We start from the raw sequence: 12,923 nt of genomic DNA on the forward strand, positions 1-12,923 counted from the left end.
CAAATATTCTGTATGCTTGCATTGGTATGTTTCCTTTTCTAGTTTAAGGTTAGAATAAATAGTCTTCTAGAAGGCATGTTTCTAGAAGGGTGGCTAACTGATTTAGTTAGTTGGTTAGTCTCAGTCAGTTGGTTAGTTATTGTAACCCACAACCCTATAGTCTATAAATAGGGATCGTGGGACAAGTCAGGGGTGTGCGTTTTCATTCCGAGAAGGGTTGTTTCTTCAGTTTCTATCTTGTGGGTTGGGATTGAGTGAGAGATCGAGAGGAAGGCTGGGAATAAGTCTTGTAATCTCAGGAATTCTGGTAGCTTTCAGGGTATATGGGCTGGGTGGATTCGGGAAACTCTTTGTAATCATTCTCAAGTGTGCTTTCAAGATAGTGGATTAGAAGGCGGAACTACAGTCTAGACTTAGGTCTCATTTTGAGACCGAACCAGGATAAATCCTTCTTGTGCTCTTACTGTTTTCTCTATTCTTATTTGTGTTGCCTATATTGTTTGTGTTCTCGGGTGTGGGAGTGATTAGGGTGAGCTATTGAGTTGTGAGAATTGTTGGGATTGGTGTGCTTCTACTCTAATACTCTGTGAAGGCTGGATGTAGGACTAGTGTTTTCAGTCCGAAGTAGGATATATCTCGGTGTATATTGTGTGGTTTGATTGCTCTAACTCCACTCTTTGTCAATTTTTTATTTTCGGTTTATGTTGTATGTTGTATCGGCCAGTTATTGAGGGTGAGAGTTAGTGATTTGTTGGCTTCTTGGGTAGATTTATTAGACTGCCAGTGCTCCCAATTGTAACATTTTGAAGTGTAGAATAGTCCATATAATTTTTGTAAGCTATTTGGAGGTGTATCAAGGCGGTTATTAGCTAGGCATCTCCTGGAGTACTATCAAGGCGGTTATCAGCTAGGCATCTCCTGGAGTACATTTCAGAAGATACAGCTCAGCTAACGGTTATATATATGTATTGAGGCATTAGCCACCAAAATCATGGGATGAAAGAATCTGATTTTTCTCTCCAATTCTGTTATTCTCTCTCATCCTCTCTTTCTCTCTCTCCCTCTCTCTCTTTTCTTCCTTGAATTCTCTCAGGATTCTCATATTAGAATCCTAAACCACCCTTGTCAGCTTTAAGGTGCTGACACTCTTGTCTCATATTAACAATTTCAATATCAGTAACCAATAAATCTAGACCAATTATCCCATAATCAGAAAGTGATTAGCTTCACCCTATAGTCAGTGCACTACCTAAGCTCGTGCAACAATAATTGTGCCAGGAGCCTGCCTTCAGTATAGTCAAAGAAAACATCATACCACATTCTTTGTACTCTGATAGTCCAAGTCTACCTACCTGTAAAATATTGGGAGGGGGGAATGCAAAAAACATGGAAAAACTAGGGCAACTCTCAGCTAACCTAGTGAGGGATAAAAGGCATTATAACAGTGGGGAAATAAGAATATATGCAACAAATGGATAAATGCCATGACAGTAAGTATAACGGGATAGAGATATGGGATCCAACAACTACGAGTGCAGGGAATATGGCATGTGTCATGGAGGAGTAATCAAGAAGAACAACAGTTAATCAGTGCTATACAACAGTTAGTTCAACATCTCAATCAATATAATACTAGGCCACAACAACGGCCATGTATTTAATACTTAAAACACATAGCAAGTGGTTATCATTGTGATACCTTGCTAGCACGATGATGTGATATCACTGTTGCATTGAATATTTTCTCCTGCATATGAAAGCTGGGCCTTTTGTCTGCTTTCCCTTTCTACAACAAAGATATTTTTGGTCTTTGTTTTGAACATGTAGAAAAGTAATGTATTTCACCTTAACTATTGAATAAGTTGTAGCAAACTTATATACATGTAACATATACTAACATCATGGAAGTATATTCTACATATCATACAATATATATGGTTACTATAAATTAAAGATGTCAAGTATATACGAGTACTTTATATATATAAATCGTCATCTCTTAACCACTCCCCCTCAAGCTGGAGAATAAATGTTGAACATGCCATGCTTGGTGCATATGTAGCTTGCACAAGGACCTTTGAGTGACTTAGTGAATAGATCAGTTAACTAGTTGTGAGAACCCACAAATTCTGAGACAATATCTTCAAAAAGTAACTTTTCTTTGATGAAGTGGCACTCAATCTCAATGTGTCTGGTTCTCTCATTTATCCTCACATTGACAAATGTATGAAATATGCTATTGCCTTTTACTAATCTTTTCCTACAAGATAGACAGAATATATCGTGACACTAATGTTGGTATCTTTATCTTCGCATAAACAAGATCCTTTTCAATTGTGGGGTTTATGTTGGACGGCTGCCAAGAATATCTTGGACATGTTTGACCAATTGGGAGGGGGTTATGTCTGTGGGAAAACTATCTAAAGATTTTGGTTCTCTATCTTCTCTAGCTGGCTGTGGACTTTATGGCTTGAGAGAGATAGAGTGGTGTTGAACATTGTTCTGGTTCCTTTGGCTGATCTGTTCAAACTGACTATTACACATCTACTTTATTGGATTTAGGCTTGGTACCCTCTTTCTCATACTTCTGTTCACAACTTATATTGAGTGTGGATCCATTGCGTTTTTGGAAGTAGAGGAGGTGGTTGATCTCAGCTTCAACTTGGGGATGGTTTTGCCTCTTTGAGTATGATTGTCTTTTGGCTACCAACAATAGCTGAGGGTGGTTTCAATTTCTTGCTCCTTATTCCTTCCATTATTGGGTGGCTGTTAACCTTTGTTTTGTCCTTGGTTTCACTTGGTGGTGTGAGGGTTTTGATCTGTTTGTGTGGTGGTTGTTCGTGTTCTCTTCTAAATTAATTAATGAGCTCATATCTTTTTTTTTTCAAAAAAAAAGATCCTTTTATTTTTTAGGTAGTGTTTGTTAACCAATATATGGGGTGGAAAAAGTCAGATATGGGAAGCATTTCGAATGTTTGTTATTTTAATGTGTTTGTTAAATTTATCTAACCTTTCTCGGAAAAACCCTTTCATGACTTCTTATCTGACTTTTTGTAGATAAATTTATCTAGCCGTAAATTTATTTGGCTGCCAACCAGATAAATTTATCTGATATTTTACAGATAAACCTAAATTACCCATACGTCATTTGTAAGATAATTAATATCATTTAATACATTTTTTAAAATTTAAATTTATTAAGTCTTATTTTTACAATAAGGTTGGTTTTAAAAGAACTTATTTATTTAAGTCTTATAATTAATGTCATTTAATACATTTTTAAATTGCCATATGTTTTGGCAATTTTTAAAATTTAAATTACATTATTCTTTTCACTGATTTTTAAAATTTAAATTTCTCTCTCTTTATATATATTTTATTATCTAATACAAATTCCTTTCATCGATTTTTTAAATTATTTTATTCAATTTTATATTTTATTATCTATTATGAAAATATGCTTTGGCAATTTTGAATTATGTAAGTGATATAATTCCACCAATAATTATTTCTACTTTCTAGTCTTTTTAGAATCTATTTTTGAACATGGATTTAGAAAATAAAACACTATTTTTATTTTTAATTTTTTGACAATTCACATTAATCATAAAATATTATTTTAATTATAAATTTGTTGTTGATGTTAACGTACAATTTTGAATGAATTCAATAATAGGGATATTTTGGTAAAAAAATCCTTATTTTTGTGCTTATCATATGCATTTAACGAACATATGAGAAAAAAAAGTACAATTTTCAACGGATTCCAAAAAATTTAACAGTTTGATAAAAATTTTGAAATGTTTTCGAGTCTTATTTTGACCATTCCATATTTTGGTCCGAAAAACATTACAATCTTATCTTGCTCATTTTAACAAACACTACCTTAAAGTATACTCAATTTTCTAGAAGTTCAACAACTTGATCAATGGCATCAAATTGAAGGTCTAATTTTTAGTCAAGACAATTTTGGAGGGTGAGCCTTGGTAGCAACAGTAAGGTTGCTCTGTGACTAAGAGGTCATAGGTTCAAGATGAAGAGATAGCCTCTTTGCAAAAATATACTAGGGTAAGATTGTGTACAAGAATGACATCTTCCCAAATCCTTGCAAAGAGGGGAGCCTAATGCAGTGGGGACACCCTCATACTACAGTTCTGAAGGTTTAAGCAATTAGGAATTATGCCAAATAATATGCCATACTTTCTAAAACTCTCACGTACTGTGCATTGGCAACCTAAGCCAATGTGCACTAACTCACAAAGTAAGAGTGCCCAACAATACAATGGGAAACAAACTCATGTAACAAAATTCAATCACTGCTTTGTGGAATCAGAGATCTGATACCATATTAATTGACCGTTTGTCTAAAGTTTAAGCTATTAAAATAGATTAGAGACTCAATATGTATCAACTTTCAAACAGTTTTTTCATGAGTTAAAATAACATTTTACCTGTTGAATGTACTTGTTTTTACTCTTTGTTCTTGAGTCATAGTCTTTTAATTACAAAAGTTTAGTTTTATATCAGACCATGTGGCCAAATGGCACAACAATTAACATATAAGTTTCCTTTTATATTATGTGTGGATAACATTGAAGAGCCAGCATAAAGGGGGCTGTAACAGAAAAACAAATGACAATAATAACTTGTATTTCTAAAAACATATACATTCTATTCCACTATTACATAAAAGATGAGTGAGAAAAAACTATTCCCCTCTATTTCACAAAAAAGTGACTTAGTCAAAAGTCTTTGATTTCTGACAAATAAACCACATCAATCTTCTACTCCTGTGCCTGTGAGTGAATTGAGAATAGACTTTGCAATGGAGCCTACAACTGAAGCTGGCTTCTTTGTTTCTGACACCAGGCTATAGATAGTTTATCATAACCAAATAAATAATGTGCTTAATAATCAATTTTGAATTTTCTACCAGTATGTCGTACATGAACTGCCCCAAGGCAGTTCTTGTTTTTTGGAGCTGGGTGATGGATTTTTACCAAGGCCAAATAAGTCCTTTGTACTTGATTATGAAGTTGTACATTTCAATGTGCCAATGCCATGATATTTCTTGTCATTTATGTTTTATGGTGCCAATGACCGCTGCAGGTTGTTGTAACCATTTGGTATCGGGCACCAGAGCTACTTCTTGGGGCAAAGCACTATACAAGTGCTGTTGGTATCCTTTGGCATTGGATTCCCTTTTCTATTCGTTACAAGCATTGGAATCACTTGGCATCATCTTTGTGATTGTGTTGATAAGATAGACTGTTATTACTTTAATTTAAATTCACAATATTTCCTTAAAAATTGCTATTAGATATGTGGGCTGTTGGATGCATATTTGCTGAGCTTCTGACTCTGAAACCACTCTTTCAAGGGCAAGAAGTAAAAACCCCATCAAACCCATTTCAGGTATGAAGTAATTGATATGTTCTTCTTTTATGTCATTTTCTCATTGAATTTTCTTTTCAATTATTATTAACTGTATAATATGATTTTATAGCTGGACATCTGCTATCTCTGTTTATTTCTTTCACTAAAGTGAAGTGCAATTTCTGCAGCTTGACCAACTAGAAAAAATATTTAAAGTCTTAGGTAAGAAGGTTCCTTTTTGTTGCTTTCTCCCTTTATCTAGCTTACTGGTCTAAATTATTGTTGACCATTGCATCAGGTCATCCTACAGAAGAAAGGTGGCCAACACTTGTCAATCTTCCTCACTGGCAATCAGATGCTCAGCACATCCAAGGGCGTAAATAGTATGTACCTACCTTCTCATAAACGAAAGAGAGAAGTCTTTTCCATCAATTATTCTTAATTCCCATACACTACTTAAGCATTTGGTCATCACTCTTAATTAGTTCTATTTGCCAATGTAAATAGCAATACTATCTAATTTATTTCCCCCTTCCTTCTTTTCACTTGGCAGTGACAATCCTGGACTTCATAATGCTGTTCGTCTCCTCCCAAAAAGTCCTGCATACGATCTACTTTCAAGGATGCTGGAGTATGTTCCTTGCAGTTTCTTAGTTGTAACCTTACTGTATGTTAAGATATTGATAATGGTGCAAGTGTAGAATGTACTTCACCCTTCTTATCATCACAACTAGCCTCAATCCCGCTAGGCGGGGTGAGCTACATAAATTTCAGCTCCCTGAACTGTTTTTAAGTCTTGTTTGAAGTCTGGCAATTTTTATGCTGCCTATCAACAACCAAACATAACCATTCTCCGTTCTTTGAGCTTGGGATCGGTTGTGAATAGGTAGACCCTTTGAAGGTGTTCCTTCAATTTACAAATGGTCCCAAGCCTAGATAAACTCAGTGGGTTGTGTTAAGTAGTTGATAGCCAATGTAAACTTGTAGGTTCAAATATTATCAATTCTAAATAAGTAAATGGTGTTAGGCTGTACCCTCTTAGTTACACATTATATTACTCGAGTCTGGTGAAAATGAGCTAGGGCCACTATATTAGTGCTTGGAGGTGGGGTTAAATTTATAAACATTCTCTTTTCATGGATGGATGACTTAAAGAAGTTAGTCTAGGATCAAAGATGAAAGATTAGATCATGAAACAACAAAATTTTGGCAAAAAAAATCTATGGAAGTTGTGGGTGATGATTATGAGAAGAATTAATGTTATCTGCCTGTCATGACCCAAGGACATAGTAATAATTAGATAATAGTGGAATTTCTTTAGTTGTATTATAACAACCTCCAGCTTTATTCATTTGAATAATTAGCAGCCCTATTGGCGCCGAACTAAGCTGCTGGATCAGTATATAAGGCTGATCATATCTGATTCAAAGGACAACCAATTATTGAATGAAATCTGAATTTTCAGATTCTCTTTTAGTTTCCCTCTCTTCCTCAGTTCTCCCTATTCTCTCTCTCTCTCTCTGTTTCTGTTCTTCTCTAATTCCCTCCCATTTCTTCTTATCTCTTTCCCCAATTCCTTCCTATTATCTCCTAAACCCTAGGTTGAACCCTAGGAACGTGACGCTACCTCCAAAGACGAGTTGGGTTGGTGAGGTGGCTAAAGTGTTAACCAAGTATGAATATAAATTTTGTTAATTAGGGAAGGATAGTACAAAGAATTGAGTGGGGACTATTTTGTAAAACATTTTGAAGGAAGGTTTAGTAGATGTGAAGAGCATTGTTATTGCATATAAAATTGTTCTAGATGAAGAGACTATTAATATTTTGAGTACATATGCACTACAAGTCAGGTTAGGAGAATAGGTAAAAACAAAATTTTAGGAAGATTTAGAGGGTTTGGAGCAAGGAATATCGGAACAAGAGATGATCATTATAAAAATAAAGGGGGTTGGTGTAAGGAATACCTAAAGGAGAGAAGATCATTACAGGAAGTAACTAATATAATTATGTGGGCAGCGAAGTACATGAGTGTAAATATGTACATGGAAGTTTGTGATTTGGAGAAAGAAATAATGAGGGAAGCTATTTGATTTTGCCATGGAATATGAGCTCATCATAGCTAATACAATGTTCAAGATGCGGGATGAATAATTGGTACGTATAAAAATGGCTTATCGACTACCCAAATATAGTACCTTCTTTTGAGATAAAATGATTGCTTATGTCATAAGGATTATAAACATGTATTGAGAGAATGGCTAACCACTCAACATAGGCTTATGGTCCTTGATGTTCCTATTTGAAGGTGGAGAAAGAATGTTAAAAAACAAAGGCCAAGAATCAGATCATGGGATTTAAAGGGTGAAAAATAGGCTATTTTAAAGGAAAAAGTTACAGTTGTCAAATAGGTTGGCTTTACTGCAACCAAACTATGCCAACCTAACCTAGATATATAGGGCCAGGTTGGGCTAGGGTTATGGCCCATGGCATGTCTTGACATGACCTTTGGCCTATTTGGCTTGTTTAAAATAAAAAAATTAAAATTACATAAATTTAAAAAAAGAAAATTTAATAAATCAACAATTATTAGTCATCATCATGGATTAAAAAGTAATTATTTAAAATATTATTAATTGTGAATTAATAAGGTAATTGTTTACAGTAATCTAAATTTTTAAGGGAATATTATATTCAACATTTTTCCATTATTCATTACTAACTTACAAATTTAGTCTTTAGTATAGGGATGTAAATGGGTGCTCCATGGGTTCCCAATTACCCTATTTAAGTTTAAAACAAGTATGAAAATGAGATATAGGTATAAGGCTTATTTGAAAATTCATTAAGATAAATATGTACATCAACCCTGCATTTGTAGTATTACACATTTATAATATATTACAATAGATTTAGGTTATACATCAAAATTATAGAGTTCACAAGTTTATACTTTATAGCCTTGCAATGAATACCTCAAGAAATCCCTAGAAGCGTGCTCAAATGCTATAGTGCTTGAGCAAGCCTTGCACTTGTAGGGATTTCCTATAAGGTTACACTCATATGAGTGTACTCATAGCCTATGAGTATATTTGAACACTCAAAGTTGAACGATCAAATTTGGGTTAGGATCAAGATACAAAATGTTTATAATGCTATACTAATAATACTAAACATTTTTAATTAAAGCGATGTCATGACCCTATGAGCAATAAAAGAGTATTATTGTAATATGATAGAATAGTTTGTTAGGGATATTTTAGCAAGTGGTTAGAAGCACATGGGAGCATGTGTTAGGCTGTTAGAAGGCAAATATGCCTATAAAAGGTTGCTGTAATAGTTTGTTTCCTTATCCAAGAAATTAATGAATTGAAATCTGTTTTTCTCCTCTTCCAAATTCTCTCTCCTTTCTTGATCTTCGTCTCCCTATTTTCTGTTCTTCTAATCCCCCTAACACTTCTTCTAATCTCTCCCTCATTCTCTCAAATTCCTCCTTAATTTCCTTTTGTTCTTGGCCGTAGCTGAATCGGATTTATCTGATTCCCAAACTGATCCTAGGTTAAGCCCTAGGATCATGACAAGCGACTAGGAGTCAAGAATAAAGAATAAAGAATAAAGACAAGTACATTCAACATGCAAAATACTACTTTAACTTGTGAAAATTGGTTGAAAGGTTGATACATGTTGAGTCACTATTCTAATAGCTTAAACGTTTTGTATCTTGATTTCGCTCCACATTTGAACATTCAAATGAGTCATAGCCTATGAGTGCACTCATACAAGTGCACTAAACCCTAAAATTCCCAGCAAGTTGTGCTTAAGCATACTAGTGCTTTGTTGCACTTGAGTGCAACTTACACTTGCAGGGAATCTTCCCTCAGTGATTCCTTGTGAGCCTATAAAGTATAAACTCTAGAATAGCATAAAATTCTAAAATAAGAGGAAATTTTCTTTTAAAAATATAATTTTAATTATAACTTGAATTCATTGTAATCTATTGTAAATTTGTAATACTACTAATATAAGGTTGATGTAAATGGGACCAATTAACTCCATTCACTTATTTGTTTTAATACATTTTCAAATAAGCCTAATACCTATATCCCATTTTCATACTTGTTTTAATTTAAATAAGGTAATTTGGAATCTGTTGAGTACCCATTTACATCCTTATGCTACTACCTAAATTTGTAAATTAGTAATGAGTGATGATAAAATGTTGAATCTCACTTAAAAAGTTAGAATATTGTAAACAATTTCCTTATTAATTTGTTATACTAATATTTTAAACAATTACTTTTAATTTATGTTGACTAATAATATTTGATTTATTAATTTTTTTTTTTAAAAATTTTTGTGAATTTTTTAAATTTCTATTTTATTTATTTTAATCAAGCCAAATGGGTCACGATCTGTGCCAAATTGGTGGGCCAAAAACCCTTAGCTTGGCGCGACTAGAGTAGACAAAGATTTTGAGTTCAGACCTCTTCTCCAACCCAATATTTAAATTTTTGCATGTGTTTGGAGTTGTTGTGCTATAAAGCTTGGACACATGTGAGGGGGCCTGTTGAGAGTAAAAATGGTAATTAAAAGATAAAATTAGCCCTTGATCTAGCAACTTAAGCTTTTACGTGAGATAGTGGTTAACAATTCAACAAGTTGAAAATTGAATATGTTGAATGCAAGTTCATTCAATATAAAAGTGTGGATGATGCCATTATGAGACATGGAAATCAAGTTATCCTAAGAAAATATTAGTTTAGATATCTTGGACCAATTGTTTCAAAAAAAGGGAGGTTTTGGATGATATTACTTATAGAATCAAGGGAAGGTGGTTAAAGTGGAGAAGTGCATTCAATATTTTATGCGATAGTAATATTCCTTGAAAGCTAAAAGAGAAGTTTTATCAAACAATTTTAAAAATTCTCGTTTTTCTATAGCTCTAAATGTTGAGTAGTTAATTACCTAATCATAAAAGGAACAAGGATGCTATGGTAGATGTTTAACCATATTAGAAAAGAAAAAGAAAATAAGAAATGGAACTATACATAATAAGGTTGGAGTGGCATCTATTGAAAATGAAATGTGGGAGATGCAATTAAGATGGTTTTTGACATGTGAGAAGAAGACTAATAGATGCACTTACAAGTGAATGGATGTAATGGAGGAAGTTTGTAGCAAAAGGAGAGGAAGACCAAATAAAACCCGGTGAAAAATCATTAAATATGACATAGGATATAATTGTTTTACCAATGATGTGACCAATTGGCCATTCACAGGGATAGAGGTCTAGGATTCATGTAGACCAACCCACCTAGTGTGATTAGGTCATGCTCTTGGTCGATAAATTACCACCTAGTTGAACTTGGACTTGATAGAGATAATAAATTATAGTTTTTTTTAGATTATGACTAAGTACCTCCCACCTAGTGGGATTAAGCCTTAATATGTTGTTATGCATTAATACCTTATTCTATAATCTATCAAACAAATTTAAAAAAAAAAATTATGCATTGACAACTCTATGGCAATCCATATACATATTTTTTCCTTGAATGATAAAATACAACTTAAACAACATCCGCCACTTGTTCCAGGGCTCTATCAGAGTTTTGGGAGTTTAGACAATATTGTAAGAGTAAGGAAAACAATAGTTAGTTCTCCTTTTGTTTTCATGCTGCTTTTGTGTTCTATTCTTTGCTTTGTCTTGATGTTAGTGAATTTTGATCATGTTGGTTGTGAGATGTAGAGAGCACTTGCATGGTTTGCTTTTTCTTGTAGCTTATCGTTTTGGATTAGATTCAATATAATAATGGATTTAAATAGAGATTCAATTCAAATTCTACCTTGTTTTCTAGGCATAGTTTTTAAGTTCCTAAAATCTCTGGAAGTTTATGCAATGTGTGATGAATTACCTCATGCATGCTGCTTTTGCAACATTTTTCTTCTTTGATGTTTCAAATTCTCAAATTTCTTCAAATTTGGATGGTTGTATTGATCACAATAGATTGCCATTGTTTAATTATGACATCCGAAGAATTTGGATTTTCTTAACTAGTTGCTACTAGCGAGTTAACTTCAAAAGGGTTGCAATTTAGAGGAAAAAGAATGCAAAAACAGGCTGGGGAATAAGTGTTTAGTGTCGTGATGTCATTACCGCCATCATTATCATTATTAAATTTTTGATAAGTTCTTCATCACCATGGTTATTATTTTAACAAGTTCATCACCACCACTATCATCATCTTCTCAGGAAACTAGTTAATACACTTGGAGGGGTGTGTGTGTAACAGTCTCCTTGACTGCACAGGTATGATGTCCCTGCTAATGCAGTCATCCAAATCACCGTGCTTGGCCAGTAATGTGTGTGAACACACGCCCTTATTGCTGCACTCCTTCAATTCTTAAGCTAGCTTCGTGGTTTGCTTCCTTTCCTTCACTTCCTCTCTTCTCCACCCAACCTCCGCACTTTGATCACCCAAATGACTTTCTAAAAACGTCATAGTGCCATCAAAAACCCTCTATATGGCCAGCAAACTGGCTGGAGAGCTGGAAGTGCTGGTAGCTAGCTGGGTGGCTATCTGGATGTGACACAGCACTGGAAGAAATTTCCCAGACTTTCTTCTAGGTTCTATCTGAGCTCTGGAGTTTAATCAAGAGGTTTAGGATCTAATTAACCTATTTACCCTGGTTTAATTAGGCTCAGCTAATGACAATGCCCATTACCACTAACCTTGATGCAGGACTGTCTTGAGGGAGATTTGGGTGGGTATTGTAGGTATTGAAGTAGATTTTAAGAAGTTTATGTTTGGGAATTGTTTCTTTAATTTCTTGTATTTGCGGGTAGTTATTTTTTCATGTTGGACATATATATTTGTTTGTATTTTCACTATGAAGGCAGTTAATGGTCAGTTTCTCAGTATTTCTCTTTTCAACTGCTCTCTTCCCTCTCTTCTTCTTCTTCTTCTTCTTCTTCTTCCACTCTTTTTCTCTCCTTTCTCTTCTCTATTCTCTTTTGTCCTACATCAAACCTTTCCTACTTTGATCTTTTAGTGGACCCCTTAACCACCTCTTGCCCCTAACTTGAATTTTCCTGTAACTGCCCTAAGCTTGAGCTAACGAAGTCATAATTCTCTCGAATACCCCTTCTACAACCATTGTTCTTAAAATCGGCCTAGGCGCCGCCGAGGCATTAGGTGGCCCCTGGTCGTCGCGAATATAGGCTAATCGACTTCCCTAGGCACCGATCCGATTAATCGGTTGTCGTCGGCGCCTAGGCGGCCCAGGAGATGCCTAGCCGCCTGGGTCGCCTAATTTTCAAAGGTTTTAAGTTAGGGTTTTTAAGTTCTAAGTTAGGGTTTCTTGTTGCCGCCGCTACTAGTCGTCTCTCTTGGCCCCTGATTTCCCTGGGCCCCTTGGCTATTGCCGCCAGTCGTCTCTCTTGGCCTCGATTTCCTGATTTCCCTTGGCACCTTGGCCGCCATTGCCAATTGTCTCTCTTGCTGTTGGCTGTTCTTCCTCCGCCCTCCGGTACGTATAGCCATCACCTC

At 34.8% G+C, this 12,923-nt stretch overlaps 1 protein-coding gene across 1 annotated transcript in view; it reads left to right on the forward strand.

Annotated features, from left to right (window-relative positions):
- LOC127800484 (cyclin-dependent kinase E-1) overlaps positions 1-12,923 on the forward strand; it is a 79,916-nt gene that overhangs the window by 22,543 nt on the left and 44,450 nt on the right. The window contains exons 6-10 of the mRNA XM_052335108.1: positions 5,110-5,179; positions 5,321-5,415; positions 5,565-5,598; positions 5,675-5,759; positions 5,930-6,007. Of these exons, the coding sequence (XP_052191068.1) occupies positions 5,110-5,179; positions 5,321-5,415; positions 5,565-5,598; positions 5,675-5,759; positions 5,930-6,007 (362 nt within the window). The remainder of the gene's footprint in view (positions 1-5,109; positions 5,180-5,320; positions 5,416-5,564; positions 5,599-5,674; positions 5,760-5,929; positions 6,008-12,923) is intronic.

This window comes from Diospyros lotus, chromosome 4 (assembly GCF_014633365.1).
Source record: "Diospyros lotus cultivar Yz01 chromosome 4, ASM1463336v1, whole genome shotgun sequence".
NCBI classification, from domain to species: Eukaryota; Viridiplantae; Streptophyta; class Magnoliopsida; order Ericales; family Ebenaceae; genus Diospyros; species Diospyros lotus.